Raw genomic sequence first — 19,629 nt, 5'->3', positions numbered from 1 at the left:
TTTTCTTTCTCTATTTGGTTTTTGCGAACATCTGCAGAAATTGCTCTGCTCAGAAGGGTTTCCAGGACTGGCACTGACACTGGTTTGCCCAGGTAAAACTATGCTTCATGAGGGGATTAGCAGAGTCTGGGCACTCGTCATAGCTGTGACAAACAAGAGGGCTACTCTGTGGCTCCTTGCCAGCAGCCACCTCTCACATCCTCCTGCCAGCAACAGAGGAAATGGCTGATGGGAGTCCTTGAAGGATTTTTCCAAGAACTCTGTTATCTTCAAAGATTTTCTTCTTTCATTTCACACATCAAGCAAAACCAAACCAAACCAAACCAAACACAAATAAAGGAAGGGGGGGCGGGGGGGAAGCACACTGGAGATAGAAAAACATGTTATGAAACAATCAGCAGAAGTGCTGGAATACCTCACCAGTACCTGGGACACAATACAGAGCTAACTGCATTCTTCCCTACTCGTATTCTGCAATTGCAAATGTGTCATGCATGACTGCTGTATCAGTAGCTTTATTCCATGAAGATAACCACTTCTTGGGTGAGGAAACAATTTTCCAGATATATGTATTTGGAAACACCAACACACCAATTTCCCAAAAATAAAACTCACCAGACTAAACCCTTTTACATACCTACCTCTTTTCCACATCCACCATGCATGCAGGAATGGCTGAAAAGCTTTGAGCCAGGCTATGCAGGAAGTTGTACCAGGTGTCAGAAGGCCTCATCAGAAAGTACATCTTAAACCTGCAACTTTTAAACCCTGGTAGTTGTTCAAAGTGGACGCAGTCACCATTTGTGCCCTGTTTCCCTGTGTCACATTCACAAACACCAGCCTGGGTTTCAAAGCCCAAGCCCCATCACATGCTGGTCCCAAGTGCTGTGGCTCGTGCGCTGAGGTTTTGGGTTTCAACACTTCAAATTCAGCACTTCCAAAACATAATTGACCTTTGGTATTACAATCCAGAGACTCATTTCACCTGTGATGGCCAAACACCCTCTTACATCTCAGTAATTTAAACTCCCACTCCACTTACTCTGCCACATACTCAGTCCTGCACATCATGTGTATTATATAATGCACAACATGAGTGCAATGAATTGAAGAGTGGATGTTTTAAAAAAATGGAAATTGAAATATTTAACTGCTGTTCCTAACCATAACAGACAAAATGGGAAAGTGGAACAGAAAAACTCTCTCCTATATAATAAAAAAGGTCAGCAAAAATGGGTATGGGACAGATTTTCCTACCACTACTCATGTCTTTTTCTCTTCCATCTCACACACCACCTTCCTTGTGGGACTGCAAGGTTTATGGACCACCTCTCCTGTGTTCCACACCTATTTACACAGCCTCTCATAGGACAGAGTCACAGGTACTAAGAAAATAAATTTTGCTGCACTGCAGAGTCCCACTGTGAGTACTTGAAAGGTAATTAATATTGCAAACACTGAAATTATTTCACAACCACAACCTTTTGTTCAATAAAAATCAACTGCTGTAATTGATGCTTAGTTCCCTAATCAAAAAAAGCTGCATGATTCTCATTGACTGAACACAGTCACAGATAAAAAAGATGACTATCAAAGTAAATTTATTTTCTGAAAATTGCATCAATTTTTCACTGTTTCTCACACTGAACTATATTTTCTATGTGATTTTCTTACTGCTGCTATCTAACTTTCTTAGTGTCTTAAGGCCACGACTTCACCTGGGAATTGTTCCAAATTTGATCTGACAGCAAGGAGATGCAGAGCAGATGTTGGCACAATTGGAGAAGTTAAGAGAACCCTGCCAGGACTGGGGTGCAGGGCTGAGTGTGGACAGAGGGGTGCAGTCCCCACACTGCATTTCTCAGATGATCTCTGCCAGAGCTCACAGGGATGCCCTCAACAGCCAGGGTGCCACTCCAACTCCTCTTAAGGAGGAAAGTGAGGGCAGGTTTCTTAGACACATCCCCACCTGAAAGCCTGTGTAGAACAGAGCATCGTATTTTGTCCTGCGCAGCATAAAATTCCTTGACATCAACCTTATTCTACTCCAGCTACTGACAGTTCTGCCAAAGGGGAAAAAAAAAAGGATTTGCCCTGAACTCCTAATTACTATAAAATTGCATATCTTTATTTTTCCAGGACTAAGGTATTTTATTGCATTTTGCATCACCATTCAAATTTAGGAATAAAATGCATACATCGAAGCATGATGCAGACTTGACTGCAATATCTCTGCAGTTTACAACGTTCAATCTGAACACATGAACCACTCCAAAAACATTATTGCTGATGATGGAATAGCTCCATCTTCTGGAATAAAAGTTATTTTCTTAACAACCATCTTTACATTTCCAACATGGATCTACATGTAAAAATGTTTATTTCAAAACCCAACTTGGTTATTTTTAGTGACAGCAGATCAATCTTGGGTAGAAAATGGAAGGAATTCTACAACAATAATGTGGTTTCTGATAAAATTTAAGAAGTATTAATTATTTCCTCTGAAAATGCCTACAGATTGTTCAACATGCCATACTAAAGACTGACCTTACTATTTAAGAAATAGATGTAATCTGATTTTGAGAACAAGAATTTAAAACTCTTGCTGAAGACAAAACACTCAACATATATACTTAACTTTCAGTTTCACATTAAAGGTTTGCAGTTTTACAGAAGTGTGTTTGTCATTAAACACAGTTATAATCAGGGAGCAATTGAAACCTCTGCTGAAGTCCCTGAAGTCTGAGCCATAGAGAAGGGGCTGCAAGTGATCCTTACTGCTATTTATCAAAACACTTAAAAGTTATGTTTAAATGCAATATTTCAAATTTCATTTAACACAGGTCATTAGTAACGATCCCCATATGTAAATTTAACTTGTGGTCAAGTCAGGTGTTAAAAAAGCAGGAGAGACCAGAACAAAACAATGACTCCAGTTCCTGATTTCATCCCTTTTATGTATCATGGGCATATTCTATGGCTGCTGTTTGAAAAAAACAGGTGTTAATGAACAAAGTTCTCAAGTATCCACTCACAAAGGGAAAGGTGCATTGAAGCTGTTGGTGATCTACTCACTGGTGCTGTGTTGTGTTTCTTGATTTCACAGGAAGGGTAATGCCACCAGAAAGAAATGAAAAATTAAACACGTACATTTCCATCTCCTTTTGAAATAGTGGTATATCTAAAATTAATACATACTCACAGACACACCAGAATAGCAGAAATTTAAATGAACTTGTTTAACAAAACAAAGCAACTGAAGCTTTATTTATCTATATAGAAAGATGCATCCTTATGTGCATTCTTTTAAGCTAAGGAAAATAAAAAAGCCATGCAGCCCTTGCAAGAAATAAATCCTCAGGTGGTAATATATATATACATAGAAAGTTTCTCCTTTAGTAGATGATTCCTCTCAACAGATAATTAATGCCATTTAGGAGAGACTTAAGCTTATGAGTACTTTATAGTAGAATACTCTACTACATTTTTTTCAGTACAACAGCAAACCATTGCTTGAACCACCATATTGTTTGTATTAGTTAAATAAGAGCAAGTAACAGAACTTAAGCAGTTAAACATGTATCTGGAAATCAGACTACTTAAGTAAAGTAAGCACAAGGAAAGGATATAGAGCAAATGAAAGGATTTTTCTTCAAGAAAAATCATCTTTCGACTTGTTGCAACTTCACATCTCATATGGCTTTTGAATGGAGGCATTAGTTAAAAGAATCTTTCCACCCATAGTCAAGTATTGACTGTATTTAAATACAGCAATGCAAGGACAAACAAGTTAAAAATTTAGCATACCATATTACTTCATGTAATATGGCACAGAACCCCTTTCTATAAGGCTACAAAGGGCAAATTTACATTAATATGAGGTACTGGCATTTATGATTGGAAAAGTAAAGATGAAAAAAGGATTATACAGCATTGTCATCAGACATCTCTTTTTTTTCCTTTTTTTTTTTTTTGAGGGGCTTTTGGTTTTAGTTTTCCTTTTTACAAAATAATGTGTCTTGATGACCACATGCTCTAAACTTATATTCACTTATTTTTACATATATATTTTATTTGTAGGGGCAATTGAGAGAGAGTCACAAATAACGAAAGGACACTAAGGTTTTAATAAGGGCAACAAAAAAGTGTTTTCACCAGAATAGATTCACATTACAGTACACCAATATTGACAGCATTCTCTTTTGTCTATTTTTGGTACATAAGATGGAATCTCTCTACATAACCTTATAAGGCTTCAGTAACTAAAAAGTAAAAAACCTATTAGTTTACAATTCATTTAAAAATTCTGAAAGACACAGCAAGTTCTAAACTTTAGTAGTGCTACCCATACACAACCATCTGGTTTCAGAAGCCATTAAAAGAGCCTCCTCCAAGGGAGCTTCCAACAGCAGAGTTGTGCAACATGGATGTATCTTACTACGAGGGGGAAAGAAAATTACACATGGCACATTCTCATTCATATTTTGCAATGTAAAAAGTTACAAACATACCTAATCAAATAAATAATAAAAAAAGAATCTGAAATGTGTTTGTTATGTATCCTAAAACCACTACGCAGAATAATGGAGACTTTCACTCACAAACTATTTACATGGTAATACCCGGGTGAGGGTACACACTGCTACAAAACTCATAAAACAAAGGGTAAACTTGAAATGTTTTCCATAGTAAAGGTCTAGCAGCATGACTATATCTAATGCTGTTTGTTGTCTTTGACAGTTTTTGGAAGTTTGTTTTAATCTATGTCTTCGTCCAGTTCATAATTGTCTTTATCATAAATATCTTTTACTAAAAGAACCCGTACGAGCATGTTTTCCAAAGTGTTGCGGTCCAGCGAGGTGGCAGTGTACCAGATGGGGCTCTCTGCCGACACCGAGCACTCTGGCTGCAGATAGAACATGTCTGTCCTCTGGTTCAGATTCTGTGGGCTACCAGGAGGAAAACACAGCAGGTTAGAAACAGCCTCACAGGACAAAACAGGAGGTTGGCAGCTCCAAAATCTTGCACAAACACAATTCTAACTGCACCTAGGCAAGTTACCAAAAAAACCCCAAACCAACCAAAACAAAAAGAGTAATGAGAAATGTGGTCTTGTTGATAGAAGGAGTTTGCGCCACACCTTGCCTGGTCTGGCCCAACCCAGCCAGTCCCACATCTGTAGAGTCCCAGATGCCTGGGACTCAGCAAGCATGCAATAGATCACAGACTCTTCAGAAACCTGCACATCCAGGTCTTGCTAAAGAGAAAGTACTCTCCATGATTTGCAAAGAGACCCAACACTAATTACACCAATTACATCAATAATTGCTCACACAATTGTTGGCTGATGTGGCTACCTCTTAATGTAAAGCCTGGGGTTCCCTTGAAAAGCCAAGGATGGTAGTTCTGAGATGCAGAGAAGTGTAAGCAGCTAAAATCTCTCCTCCTCCTGTTTTATTTAAAAGATTGGTTGTTAGAAATCTTAATCCCTTAATTCCTTAGCTGCTATATTATAGAATTACATGCAGCTCAGAGACATCCTCTAAGACACCAGAGAAGACTCCTTTCAGGAAATCCTAGCAGTTCATCTATTTAGGCAAGTCTCAGAAAAGAATTTTCAGTTCTGGATGAGCAAGTGATGACTCAAGCTCCCTCCTTCACAAACACTGCAGACTTCAGGAGTCAACTATATTTCATGTTTCTTCAGTAAAAATAAGGATTTTCACCAGCTCACCTTCCCAAATTGCTTGATAAGATTTCAGGTGTTGCTCTTCACCTGCTGGTGTGATTATCAGATTGTTTTGTTCTCATGTAAATCAGATTAAGAAGTAAAATATGGTTGTTTAAAATAGTCTACTAACTGAAATATTTTAACCTCCTTCCTACTTGCTTGAAACAACAGTATTTTTATAGGAACAAGCAACCACAGAATCACAGAATCAATCAGGTTGGAAAAGACTTCTGGGATCATCGAGTCCAATCTGTGGTCCAACATCTCCATGTCAACCAGACCATGGCACTGAGTGCCACATCCAGTCTTTCCTTAAGCACCTCCAGCACCTTCCTGGGCAGCCCATTCCCATGTCTACTTACCTTTTCTGTGGAGAAATTCCTCTCTAATGTCCAACCTAAACCCCCCCCAAGTGCAGTTTGAGACTATAATGAGACAATAATACAGTCCTTCATAGCTGTGAATGAAAACATCCTGAAATTTCAACTATACAGCTGTCCACTGGTTGCCAAGTATATTTCAAACAGCTGGCATTACCTAAAATTTTACAATAGTTTTTACAGTGTTAAATATTCCATTTAAAATATTTCAACAAAATTAAGTAGCAGAACCAGGAGAAACAGTCTGCTGTTTTAGTTAACAATGGTGACCAACATCTGCAGGACAGTATGGCTTGAAACCACATCATAACTGATGCTCCAAATGGTTTTAAGAGCATTCTTTTCTCACAAAGTTGAGATGTTCCTCCTAAAGAAAAAAAATTATGTGGTCTCTGCCCCAGTGATTGTGTAACTCAGTCCAAAAATCCAACTTTGACTTTTTAATGAGAAATCCTCCCCAAATCATGAAAGTAGAGAAAGTGAAGGCCAAATCCCCCTGCAACAACCAGGATCAACTGAGTTTTTGAAAAACAGGTGGTTGCATTAACAGACCACAACCTCTTTTTTACTTGTTTCTCTCTATAGCATCACATGCTTGTACTTTGCTGATGCTGTGTGTGAGCTCCTTCTTCACCTTTCAGACTATAATGCTGTTTCCTAACACACATTGGGTCTCATATTTAATTTACTATCTTGTATACACCAGGTGATTTTCTTTCTTTGGTATCATTTGCCCTCATTTCCCTTAGAGCTAAACAAAACATTAAAATCAGTCACTTGGCTGTTACAGTTAAGGAAAAGTACTTTCCAAGAAATCTTCTTTTCAAGCTTCCAAAACACTTAGCTAGTAAATTAATTTTTTCAAGAGTTGCCTAAGCTTTTTTTTTCATGTAATAAATTCTGCTTCCTTCCTTCCTGCACAATTAATTGTAGGGATTGGATGGAAACAAGCTAGTTCTACATACTGGATTACTGCCAGTAGTCATTTTCCTACAAAGTATTTCAAACATGCTTCCACACTGGGTACCTCAAAATCATCTACATTCCAGATGCCTGATAGCTCATAATGAAGCAAATCCATTGTCTTAACCCAGTTCTTAGTGAAGAGATGGGGACCTAACAAACAAAGCTCTCAGTAGCAAAACCCACCAGAACCCTTGCTGGCAATTCTCTACAGAGATGGTTGGTATTCCCAGGTAAGAAAATTGAATTGTATTGTTATTCCCAGATGGAGCCCTTGACAATTAACACTGAAGTACTCCCCTGCTCCCACACTTAATGGCCAGGTACAGAAGTGGAGATTTCATTTAGATATTTTTCAGAAGATTTCAATCCATTCCCTTTGCTTGAGCACATTTCATGTTGCATCAAAACAGTTCCTTTCTGAACCTGGTATACTCCAGACCCTGTCTGTATTACCCTGTATCACACTTACCTTTTAGACAGATAGCACTCAAACATTTTCACAGGGCATCTAGCTGGATCAGATGTGTTTTCAATTTGTTCAAATACTGGCACATCATCTTCATGTTTCCTTTTTCCAGTAGCAATTTTATCTTTAGGAAGAAAATGAACAACATCTAAGCTATAACTTGAAGTTATTTTACATTTTTCAGTAAAATTCCCCATAAGCAACCCACCAAGTACCACAAGGTGGTTACCACAACTGTGCAAATGTGCACACTGGAAAGACCACCCACAACCACAGCAAAGTCACAGCATTTCACATGGAGACCAGTGGACTCAAATCAACTCAGAGACCCTGAGTCCCCATGGACCACACACTCCAATCAGAGTTCTGGGAGCTGAGAGCTGCTAGACTTGGTACGCAAAGGCAGAGCTCTGGCTCCTGGCCAGGTGCCCAGATGTCCCTCCTCAGAGCCAAGTGGATGCTCCTGCAATACCAATTTTGAAATGCCTTAGTACCTTCATTGTCAGCTCTGCACAGGGAAGACACTTGATATCGAAGACAAGCTTTGCTTTCCATTGTTAGAGGATTTTTCTTCCACTGTCTAAAAACAGTGCCAAAAGAAAGTCTTAAATGCTGTTCCACTGTTTTCAGGCCAAAATATTTAGTGTTAAAGTAGAACAGAGTATTCAAAAGAGCAACAGGTGAATGTGATCCTAGCTGTTTAATCCTCCAAAGGTAATCTTCTTCAACTCGAGAGAATATTGATCCTTGGAAAGAAAGAATAGTAGAGAAAATACAATGGATCAGCCCATGAACTGTCAAGGTAAAAAAAAATCAAGTTTTTTACTATGAAATGCAACAAAATTATCATGACAGAAGCTGCTGATAAACTTATTTATTTTTATTTATTTTCATGTCCACACTCCCCAAACCCACCTATGAAAGACACTCGCTGAGACAGTCAATGGGAAATCTCAGTACAGGCAATTTCAGAGAGAGCACATTTCTGTTTAGTTACAACAGCATTTCTGACATGCAGCTCTCTCATGCTATTTCACAGAAATTAATGTTCAATGGAGTAACCTTAATTCCATCATAAAAGGCATATTTTTGAGTTCATTTTATTCTGCTCATGTTAAGGCCTCCAAACACTGTACCTTCTTCCTTCTTATTACTAATGGATCTCTCACTTGGAAAGCATTCCTGGACCATAACAGGATGCAGGAAGGGCCCAACACAGAGGCTCTCTGGGCTGCTCTGAGAGAAGTCAATATTGAGAAAAGAAAGGAAAGGAAAGGGCCTGGCAAGGACAAGCCTTCACTCAAGTGAGGATTGTGAAAAAGATGGAAGAACAGCTGATTCTGTAGTTCAGCACGAATATTGGTCTGCTGGGAAAAATCTGCTTTCTCCATGAACAAAAATGATCCTTCTGAGCAGAAGACTCCCAGCAAAGAGCCTCCTAATCCAGGTGAGAAATTATAAAATACATCAATTGTTAGCCCTACCTACACACAGCGCAGCACCTGCCTGCCTGCTTCCATCTGGGGGAAAAAATGGGCAAAGAAATAAGTTCAGCTCTGGTAAAAACTACAGGTCAAAGAGCTTTTTTTAACTTTCTCTCCTAAAGATGGGTAGTAATTTTTAAGTGAGCAGCAAAAACAACTCTTGTAGCATGGATTACCCAGAAACAAGACAAATAAAAACAGGTAGAGTTTTAAATTAAATCTTAGAAGACACATCTGTAATTCTTCATCACCTGCTATTGCAATGCATAACATATATAAACATATATATATGTGCATGCTTAAGAATACATAACTTTTAAGAGATGAAAAACATACATGACCAAAAAGAAAATTACCATCTGGAAGTATGCTTGGCTGCCAGCTTCGAAGGATTTTATTTAGTTCCTGTTCAAAGGTCTGGTAGATGGGATCAATAAATATGTTGTCTTTCCGATTACTCCTATATAAATACTATAGAAAAGAGAGAGACAGAGTATTTACAATTCCAGATTAGAACAACTCCTGTGCTACAGGGTTTTCTTTTTTTCATAACTGGGCAAGTGTTGTACTGAAAAGCAGTATCTAAAAATAAAGCTATGCCACTTTTCCAATATCTAACAGGTAACAGTTAGTTCCAATATAATTGTATGTTGTAAATTTCTAACTGGATATGAATCCAGTTAGAAATGAAATAGTTTAATTACAACTAATATTTTTCCCCAAGATTTCCTGTGTGCAACATTGTATCAGTGAATGGGGAGTCATTAAAAAAACCCCAAACCACAAACTACTAATTTATCTTTTCCTACACCTAGGACTTCAAAAATAGCCAAACCAACCCACATTTAGCAAGAATTTGCCCTTTTAAATATGAACTCCAGACAGTAACAAAGCCATCTTCAATACAAAAGTGGGAGAAAAAAACCCATCCATGTATTTGTGATAATAATATACAGCAATACAAGAAAGATCACAGGATGGTGCAAGGCACTGGCCTATTCTGCAATCTAATTATCTTACCCTCTTGACCTTACAGACAAAAATTCTTTTGAACCTTTACTAAGAATTAATGGCTGAGGACTACTGTTTGACATTATCATCTCTGAGACATTTCTAAGAAAGGGAGGATTGCCTTCTTAAATTTCCCACTTCAGTGTTATCTTTGCAAGAATGTGCCTGTTAGTGAATACAATAAAAGTGACAGACAAAAAACACATTTGCTTCTGGAAATGATATCTATTTCTTGAAACACCATGCTTGAAATCACATTAACCACAACACTGATAGGTGATTATGGTTCAGTACATCCTAGCCTCCTTATCTTTGCAGTTAATTTTATAATAGGGGCAAATGAATGAATACACTTCCTACAGGTTTTCAACATTTTCATTTAGGTAACTATTTTATATGGTAAGTTTAACTAACTCCTCAAAGCACAATATGCCTTCACATGTGCTTGTTTCTATGTACACCAGTTTTGATTTCATAAAGCAATCCTAAACCAGATAATACAGCTCACTGTAAGCTTCATGGCTTCTCCTTTCCATTCTCTGGCACATTTTTCCACCACATATTTCTCTCTGGTTTGCATTAAACACTGACACTGAATGCTGGCAGTGAAAATGAAGACTGAAAACTGGTTCAAAACCAATCCACACATAAGCCTGTGAGAACTCAACTAAAAATAGTTCTTCCTGGTTCAGAGTAAGTGTTGACTAAACCCTGGCATCCCCAGCTGAAGCCTGAAGCTCCCCTGAGCACCAGAGGGTCTGCAGAAGGATGTTGTGCAGCAGGACAGACTCCAACCTACCAGCCAAACCTGCAAACCTTCATTCCCAAACCACTGTGCCCTGCTGCTCTACAAACCCTACAGGGGCGGCATGAGCACAAGCCATTCCCAGCTGAGATGAGCTCTGCTGTGACTGCAGTGCATGGCAAGGAACTGGATGTGCCTCTGAATCCCACAGTGGAGGACAACAGGCTGAATCACCGTGCACAGCGATTTTGTCTGTCTGACCTTCAGACAAACATCTGCCAAACTCTGGCAGCCTGCCCAGACAACCCCATTACCAGACATACAAAAAACAAGAAAAAATCCCAAACCAAACCCCAATTAGGGACCAAGAATGAAGGCCATGATGCAACAAAGGAGCTCTGCAGGCTAACACCTTCCTCTAAATGAACCATCTCCACTAGATGCCTGCTTGACCATGCAGCAGCCTTTAATTCTAAGTGTGTTATCCTTCAGGATCACTACTTTAGAGCTATCAAAACCATTACTGAACCACTTCTGTCTGAAAGCAGAACAATTTCAGCTGTAAATTAACCTGAACTGAGAAACTGCACCATCTGACTCAGGGACTGGTTTCCTGGAACAGATTTTACAGTGCTTCCTTTATGAAAAAGCTGGTTTACAAACTCAAGAAAGAAAACAATCAACTTAGGACTTGAAGACTCCTGGGCTCAAACCACATTCTATTCATGAGGAAAAGCTCCAAACTGAGTATTTAGCCAAAATGAGTGCAGTAATGCTGGTGGAAGGGGAATGTACTTTTTTACTAGCCTATGGTTCCTACATCCTCTTCCTTTGAAGAGAATATTTACTCTAAGATAGCAAAATATTAATGATATTTGGCCCAACTGTATCCTTAAATGGCATCATTTCATTGCTCTGAGCCCCTTCCAGGTTCAACAAAGCCAATACCTTTGATGCAGTAGCAGACAATTTATTCTCTTTCAGGGTTGGGGTTGTCTGATGGAAAGGACCAAGCAAATTCTAGAAGGCAATGGAGTTCTACTGTGCATTGTTACAACTGCATTGTATTTAGTGCGCCACTAGCTTGCTTAAACATGTTTCTTCAGAAGGGTGGTAATATTTGCCCCCAAATATTTGACATTTGCACACAGATGATGGCTGCAGCCCTTCACAGCACATGTTTCTGTCCCTCACTTGCTGTCTGCCTTTGTGAAATGCAAACTCATCAGAACACAGCACATCTTCCTACCAGTCTGGCCAAAAAATCAGGGCTGTTCACACTGCCTGAATGAAATCCTGGACAGAAATATAGGCAGTAAAATGACCACATGTTGCTTCACTAATGTTCCAGCACTGTGTATGTGTATTAGGCCTCATGATAATTGTGGCTGCCACACAAACTCTGGTTCTGAAGAGCTGAAAAGAACATATTTTATACACAACTAGCTTTCATGACTGACAAAATAGACAATGTCATAGGTACAAGAGAAAGATTAAAAAATACTGTTTGAGTTCCATTATTAAACACATACTTCCCTTTGTGTACTGTTTATCTGCTTAACATGAGTATTTTCAATTCAACAGAAAGGTACAGAGAGACAGTGTATCATGCAAGTGCAGAAGCAGAAAGCTAGCTGAATTTGAAACACACCTTATAGCAATATTGACTAAAAAGCCACTGACTAAAATCAATGTTTGCTTCTCAAGTTTCAACAATGAGGCAAAGGTAGCAACTAACTCTTTATTTTTGCATACTTGCAACACAGGAAAATTACTACTTTATGACTTATTTTTAAAATATTTCAATTTTAAAAATTGTTACTTGATTCAAGTCCTCTGCCTCAAGTATGGAAGAGTTTAAGTAGAACTGCAAACCCTGCGAGCAGCTTGCTTTCCACATCATACACACCTTCTATTGCCTTTTAACTTGAATGAAATTTTCTGTGCTCTCAGCTCTGAACACTGCTTATTTTGCCTATGTTTTGCCTTATGTAGCAAAAATTAAGACAGCCCTCCCTGCTTAAAAGATCAGCTGTGGAACAGCTTCTCTAATTACCTAGCAAAAGGTTACTGCCTTCACATCCACTACATCCAACCTGACCCCTTCCCATCTTGCTGAGTCTAGGACAGCCAACACAGCAGAGTTTCCTGCACTCTATCCTGCCTGGCCACAGTCTGCAATACCCAGTAAATCAGAACCTCCCCAAAAGACACTTAATTTAGGTTGTTTCCTCTATATGCTAAGGAACTGAATTAGCAAAGGCTTAGAGATCATGCCTTGTTTCATTCTGGTTTTACACTGGACATCTTTAGCAAACAAAATGAAGCACAGCATTTGAGAAGACTATGTAGTTTTTGACTGGGCTAATTACTTGCTTTAACCCAGCAAGAAGCTTAAAATTATTACAATATACCCATGTGTGTTTGAGCTTTCAGGATGGGTCTGCAAACTCATGTCTTACATAGACAGCTCTCTACAACATGATTACACAGCAGCCTGATCACAGCCATGTATAAAGGGTAGCTCCTAGCCAGCAAATCCATGTTATCTCCACTCTTCTACTGAAATGGGTTACAGTCAAATCAGCAGCTCCATTTCCCATCTCTACAGCCTCTACTAACCTCCTGAATTCCAAGACACAGATAATAGATGCTGTCAGGTGCATAGTTCTCTCCATTAGGCCTTCGAATTTCATTGACAAAATGTGTCAACCCATAGTTTAACTCAGCTGAAGTATGTGATAATAGATCTTCCTTTAATTTCACAGACTTTACTGTAAAATAGAGAAGAAATGCTACATTATACAACAGAATTGTCACACAGTGAAGGTGAGATGGGGTGCTTTTTGACTGGAAACTGGGAATCTGGCTTGATGTCCTCTCCATTAACCAATGAATGAGACTAAAATGTACTAAGCAGTTAAAATGTTAGGTCTGTAGTAAAACAATCAAGGCTCCCACAGTAATACCTAGTTACAGTAGAACTAAAATGCAGTAACACCTGCTAACAAATGTACTGTCATGCACAGCTCAGGATGGCACAGAGGCAGCCCAAGATGCTGAAGTGAAGCCAGTGGTGTAGAGGGGCACCTTCAGGGGAAACAGCAGTTTCCAAAGACCCAAGAGCACAACACAAGGGTGCTGAGATGCATGTGGGAGCTGAAGAACAGCAGGAGTAGCAGCAATTCCCCTTTTCCCCCACAGTACAAATGTGTACAGAGAGGAGAGCTGCAGAAAGAGCAGCATGGCTCCAGGGGATCAAAGGCCACCTTGTGCCAGAGCTCCACAGCCAGGTAATCCAGCCTCAGAGGAAGATCTCCTTAAGGACAAAGAGTAGGAGGATGTCCCTCCTTTGCCATTTAGAAGCCCAGAAACAGTGTGAGCCCTGAAGTGAGTTAGAATATGAGGAAAAATAGGATGCAAACAAAAAATTTAAATGGTCGCAGAAAATCAGAATAGCCAAGCAGGTGCTGTCCTAGCTTTCATGAGAAGTGTGAGACCCAGCATTTTGAACCAAACAGAAAAAACTAGAAGAAAAAGAGTTTGGCAACTCTGTGGTAAAATAATCTCAGTCATGCTGGAAACATGAGGGACATGAGAAAAATTCGATCAAAAATTCCAGCTGAGAATCACACAAAAAGCAGGTCAGAAGTGGATGGCAGATTTTTGGCAATACTTACTTGATTTCAGCTCCTCTGGCTCTGGAAGCTGTTGGTCTGTGTGGCGGGACTTGACCCAGTGCTTCCAGGCGTTCACCCCGTAGGCGTATTTGAAGGGAAAGCTGCACTCGGAGTTCTCGGAGCTGTCATCGTGCACCTGGTACTCCGACACGGCTTTCCTCTTCACTCCCTGCCACGGCAACACAGGGTAAGGCACCAGCAGGGACACAGCAGGGACACAGCTCCTGGCACGGCCAGCTGCGGGCCAAAGGGCACACTGCACCCCAGTGCACTCACAACTCCAGAGTGTCCATGAACAGGAAACTGAAGATGTGACAAATCTGTGTCACAAGGCTCCACTCCTCAAATGAACCCTTTCCCAATGGAAAAGGCAGCACTGGATCCAGATTAAAGCATGCCTAGCAGTGCATATGTGATAATATCCAGTGCATAATAGCAAAAGCTATTTTTTAAAATATTTTTTCACTATTATTTTTTAAATATTTTTTTACTCCAGATTTGATACTAGAAAGATCCATTTATTATCAGAAAGCTTTAGTAGAAGTTGGCTGTTTTTTTTTTAAAGCTGCATTATCTACTGCAATTATTGGAACAAAACCATTTCAGCTTTGTGCCAGGCATAGGAAACTATTTCTTGGTAGTGTCCTTCTAAATAAAAGACTATGGCTAATTTGTATCCAATGTCTAAACTAAGATTGGCTAAAAATAAAATCTAGCAAAATTACAAGCAAATAAAAATAATTTTAAACTCTTCTATATGGTATGGTTTCCATTATAAACCATGATAATGCCAATTTTTTCCCATCTTACCACGAAACTAAACCAAGACCCCTTTGTTCAAAGTAAAAGGTAAAACAGGATTGCTAAGAATACAGTAGGTGTATACACAGTGGCACATTCCATCAACAGTTCTGCCACTGTGAAGCAAAAACAGGATCAGAATTTACAAATCACACTCCTATCAAATCCAACAGTTATCTGCAACAGACATACCACTGAAATAATTTTATTATTTTAAATGTATCAATGTATGTCATAAAGATAGGATATTAGGTATGAGTAGATAGTAACAAGCTGTAAATCATTATCAGAACTAATATTTTTTCCTACATAATTTTTTGTGCTTTTCTTGATATTTTTAATAGCATGAAAAAATTACCTTCTTTTTGGACCGAGGCCTTGGCTGTTCCTCATATTCTTCACCAAAAACAGGAGGTAACAAAAACTCATTTTCTGTATCCAGCTCCTCAGTTGCTGAAAATACATTAACAGAAACTTATTTCTAAGTGTCTTTTAAATAACATTGCTTTGAGAAAAACCAATTACCTATATTGGTGTGCCTTAACATAAAGAGTTTATTTTTATGCATGCCACAAAGGCACACAAATAAACACAACCAAACACTGGATTTTGGTAAGACAAAACAAACCTATTTTTATATTCAAACTAAGACAAAGCTGTCATATTGTAAGACAAAGCTGTCAAATAGTTTATTTCTAAGTAGGTTTCAGAGTATGCAATGCTCAACATTTCAAGTATTATCTGAAGCTGCAAAGGTGGAATTTCTTACTGTAGACTCTTAAATAATGTTTTACTTAGTACGTGTAGTTTTCTTCATGAATTTAGATGATTTCTATACATGTTTTGTTATTTCTTGTAGCACATCACACTTGGTTTAAAACACTAAGAATCAGAAGGCAAATTCCTTCAGTGATAGAGTGGTAGAGGTCTAGCTCATGATGGATATTACAGTTAAGTTTGGCAAGCAGATGTATGGCAATACTTCAAAATACTGTTTATTTAACATTTCAGGGGTAGGACTGAGGACTCTATTTCAGGGAGGAATGAGACAAGGTATGAATGGATGTAGTGTTCCAAGTCCCACCTTCATTTACTTTATTGAAGATGGTTCATCCCTCATTTAGCCATCAAAGAATGTTTTCACTCAAAATTGAACACTCTTCTGATAATCTGATTTCACCACCTTATTTCTCAAGAGAGCTTTCCAACTGGAGCAGATGAAATAGCACTTACATGCAGAGATTTCAGAACTCTGCCCCAGACTCAAAAGCAGTCCTGCTCCTGATACCACCAAGAATCTTATCTCAGAAGCACTTCAGTGTAATCAATGCTTCTTACAGACTGCTGCTACTTACTACTCCAACTTGCTTATTTCTTTTCTTCTATAGTTTTTCTTTCTCATGTTCCCAGCCTCACTTAAAAAGAGGGTTAGAAACCCAGTATGCATCTGACTAAACTTCCCAAGATTAAGGTCAGCCCAACCCCCAGGCTTTGTCTTTAAATTAGGCATAGAGAAAAATGGACATCTACTGCAGAGAGAAGTAGTCTTCAGCACAAAAGGAGCCTGTCAACTCCTAGAAAACCTGCCCAGCTGAGGATGAGTGTCTTGTGTCCAACAGAAGCTCTGAAAGAGAGACAGTAACTACAGCCAGAAGCTTTCTTGGATCTTGGATTGACTGGGGTATGGTGTAAGGAAACAGACACTGCTCCCTGCATTCTGTAGAGTGGCAGAAATTGTACTAGATAGCATCAAGAGTTTCTTTCAAGAAAGGTCCCAAAGCAGTGATTTTTTCCTGTTAATTCCAATAATGCTACTGCTTCAAATGTTGATATGGACATTACCAAGATATTAAAAGGTAACATAAGTGGTGTGTAGCATGCCAACTTGCCTGCCAATTTTCTAACAAACTTGAGTGGGAAGTTGACTCCTTAGTAATTTCTCTAAACCATGAAAATACCTGGAAATTGAAGAATGCATTCATTATGTTTTCCATGACACATGACATCTGAGTCCTTGAGCCTTCAAAACAAGTAATGCACCCAAGTTCTTTGTGAATGGTTAACTTCCCCTTTTCTTTGCATTATTTCAAATACTGTATTTAGAAAGATGGAAGAACTAATTCAGAAGTCCCCCATCCATGTCCCCAAAGTCACGGCGAAGTTTTACCTAACAGTAGTCAGTCAGTTAAGTGGATCCTGCAATCAAATAAAGCTTCTCTGAAAGGATGATTAAACAAGGTACAAGGGCTGCCCAGAGTGTCACAGTATTTATTAAAATAACAGAAGAATTACCTCTTGGAAAGTCTATTTCAATATCAAGGTCTGGCTCATATGGAACATCAGGCAAACTTGTCCGTGACTCTGAGTTTAGGACATTGGAGTCAACTATCACACCTGTTTAAAACAAAAGGAAAAAAAAATCATTATTTTAACCAACACATGGATTAGCCAAATAGAGCAGATCTACAACTTTAGAAGCTGAGTTGTTCTAAAACTGATTGTTCTGCTCATTACCATCCTACATTTTCTTGTTCTTGGTATCTCATATTTACTTTTCCAACCTGATTTCCTTCAAACATAAAACATACTTACTAGCCCATTGTTCTTCTCCATGAAGGTGAGTCAGCAAAGCACATGTATAGGAAATCAAATACTGGTGAACCAGGATCATATCAACCAATCCCAGAACTCAAACAATCTTGCCAAAACTAACTGTCTATTTTCCTACCTGATCCTGTCCAACAGAACAGACTTTCAATTCTGCTTCTGTAGGATCTGTTTCTCAAATAAGGCATACAGGCAGGGAGAAACAAAGCTGGAACTCTCTCCAGCTTCTGGCAAACACTGATTGCTCCAAATTCAGTCCTCTGTAAGTGAGCAAGCTCTGATCCCATACATCTGCTCATTTAGCTAGCTGTACTTTACATAAGACAGCAAGAAACTGAAAATGACAACCTTGCAGTGCTACCAGAAATGTGCAGTTTTAGTAGAAGAATGGCAATAGATCAGAATACAGTAAGCCTCCCAGGACTGCAGCTCCACTGGCCTCCTACATAACGAGGCACAAAGTGTAAGTATATGTAATTTGTCAACAACCTTTCAGAAATCTGTTGAAAGAGCTTGGAAAAAACCTTCAAAATTTCATCTGAGTGAAGGCAAATTTTCCTGGAAAGACACAGGAAAGATTTGAAGATTTGGGCAAGCAGAGCCAGGAAAGAAGAGCAAACAGACATGGGCACTGAGAAACTAAAACTACAAAGTATAAAGTATGTGGGACTTTTTGATCTTCAGATATAAATTTTTATTATGAGAATAATGTGTTGGTTGTTGCCCAGTAGTGCTTACTCTAAATCATGGACTTTTCAGTTTCCCAGGTTTTGCCAGAATGCACAAGAAGCTGAAAGGAAGCATGTCCAGAACAGATGAGCTGAAGTGTTCAAAGGGGTGTTGGACACACAGTGCTCAGTATGTAACTGGGGAAGTTGGCTGGGAACCACCAATTGCTGCTCAAAAACAGGCTGGGTCAGTGGGTGGACAGCATCTGTATGATGCATCACTTAGCCATCTTGTGTTTTATTCCTCCCTCTCCCCTCTTTTAGTTGTATATTTAAGAGTATAGTTAGTAATATATTTATTTTTGTTTCAATTATTAAACTGTTCTTGACTCACAAGGTTTACTTTTTTTCCCAAGTCTCTTTCCCACTAGGCATGAGGGAACTGAGTGAGTGGCTGTGTGGTACTTAGCTGCCATCTGACATTAAAGTACAATACACCTTCATATTAGACTTCAATGACAGCACTGTTATACTCAAACTTTCCCTAAAATAAAAAACCAAACCAAATCCTTCTAGTCACACACATCCCCTAGCATTCCAAACAGTCAAAAACTCATCAGGAAACTCACTGGCCACATCAGAAGCTTCAGCTTTTCCAACATGTTCAGGTACCACCCCAGACAAGTTCAGTAGCTCAGCTTCCAGAGGATCTCCGGGCACTTTTCCCCTCAGCTCTTCTATTGCTGCAAGGATTTTCTCAGTGCTATCCAGAGTAGTGGGCAAAAAAACTGGAACTGGCACCTGTGCAGACAGGGAGGCAGAGATAATTAGAAAAGAAAAAATGCCACAACAAAGCAACCAACAACCAAAAAAAATCTATACTCTTCTTCTGAAAGACAGAGTTGATACAGATTAGAAACAAGTCACTCTAGTGTGAGCTAACAAAAAATGCTGACAGGTTAAAAACCCAACATGAAGGAGCTAGGAACAGAAGGGACAGCAGGAAAGGACACAGGAAAAAAAAAAAAAAAAAAGACAAAAAGCTGGTCAAAGAAAGAAGGGTCTTTGGAACTTCAAACTTATCTGATTG

General features: G+C 39.0%; 1 protein-coding gene across 1 annotated transcript in view; it reads right to left on the bottom strand.

Annotated features, from left to right (window-relative positions):
- Positions 1–2,154: 2,154 nt before the first annotated feature.
- The window catches only part of ZMYM2 (zinc finger MYM-type containing 2), an 88,152-nt gene continuing 70,677 nt past the window's right edge, over positions 2,155–19,629 (bottom strand). Inside the window, exons 18-26 of the mRNA XM_058824279.1 lie at positions 19,169–19,340; positions 17,557–17,658; positions 15,623–15,717; positions 14,464–14,632; positions 13,406–13,557; positions 9,384–9,498; positions 8,038–8,289; positions 7,547–7,667; positions 2,155–4,949 (exon numbers count right to left, since the gene is read on the bottom strand). Coding sequence (XP_058680262.1) covers positions 4,757–4,949; positions 7,547–7,667; positions 8,038–8,289; positions 9,384–9,498; positions 13,406–13,557; positions 14,464–14,632; positions 15,623–15,717; positions 17,557–17,658; positions 19,169–19,340 — 1,371 coding nt within the window. The 3' untranslated portion in view covers positions 2,155–4,756. The remainder of the gene's footprint in view (positions 4,950–7,546; positions 7,668–8,037; positions 8,290–9,383; positions 9,499–13,405; positions 13,558–14,463; positions 14,633–15,622; positions 15,718–17,556; positions 17,659–19,168; positions 19,341–19,629) is intronic.

This window comes from Ammospiza caudacuta, chromosome 2, assembly GCF_027887145.1.
Source record: "Ammospiza caudacuta isolate bAmmCau1 chromosome 2, bAmmCau1.pri, whole genome shotgun sequence".
Lineage (NCBI taxonomy): Eukaryota > Metazoa > Chordata > Aves > Passeriformes > Passerellidae > Ammospiza > Ammospiza caudacuta.
The sequence above is the reverse complement of the archived record's forward strand: the minus strand, read 5'-3'. Positions and strand labels throughout refer to the sequence as shown.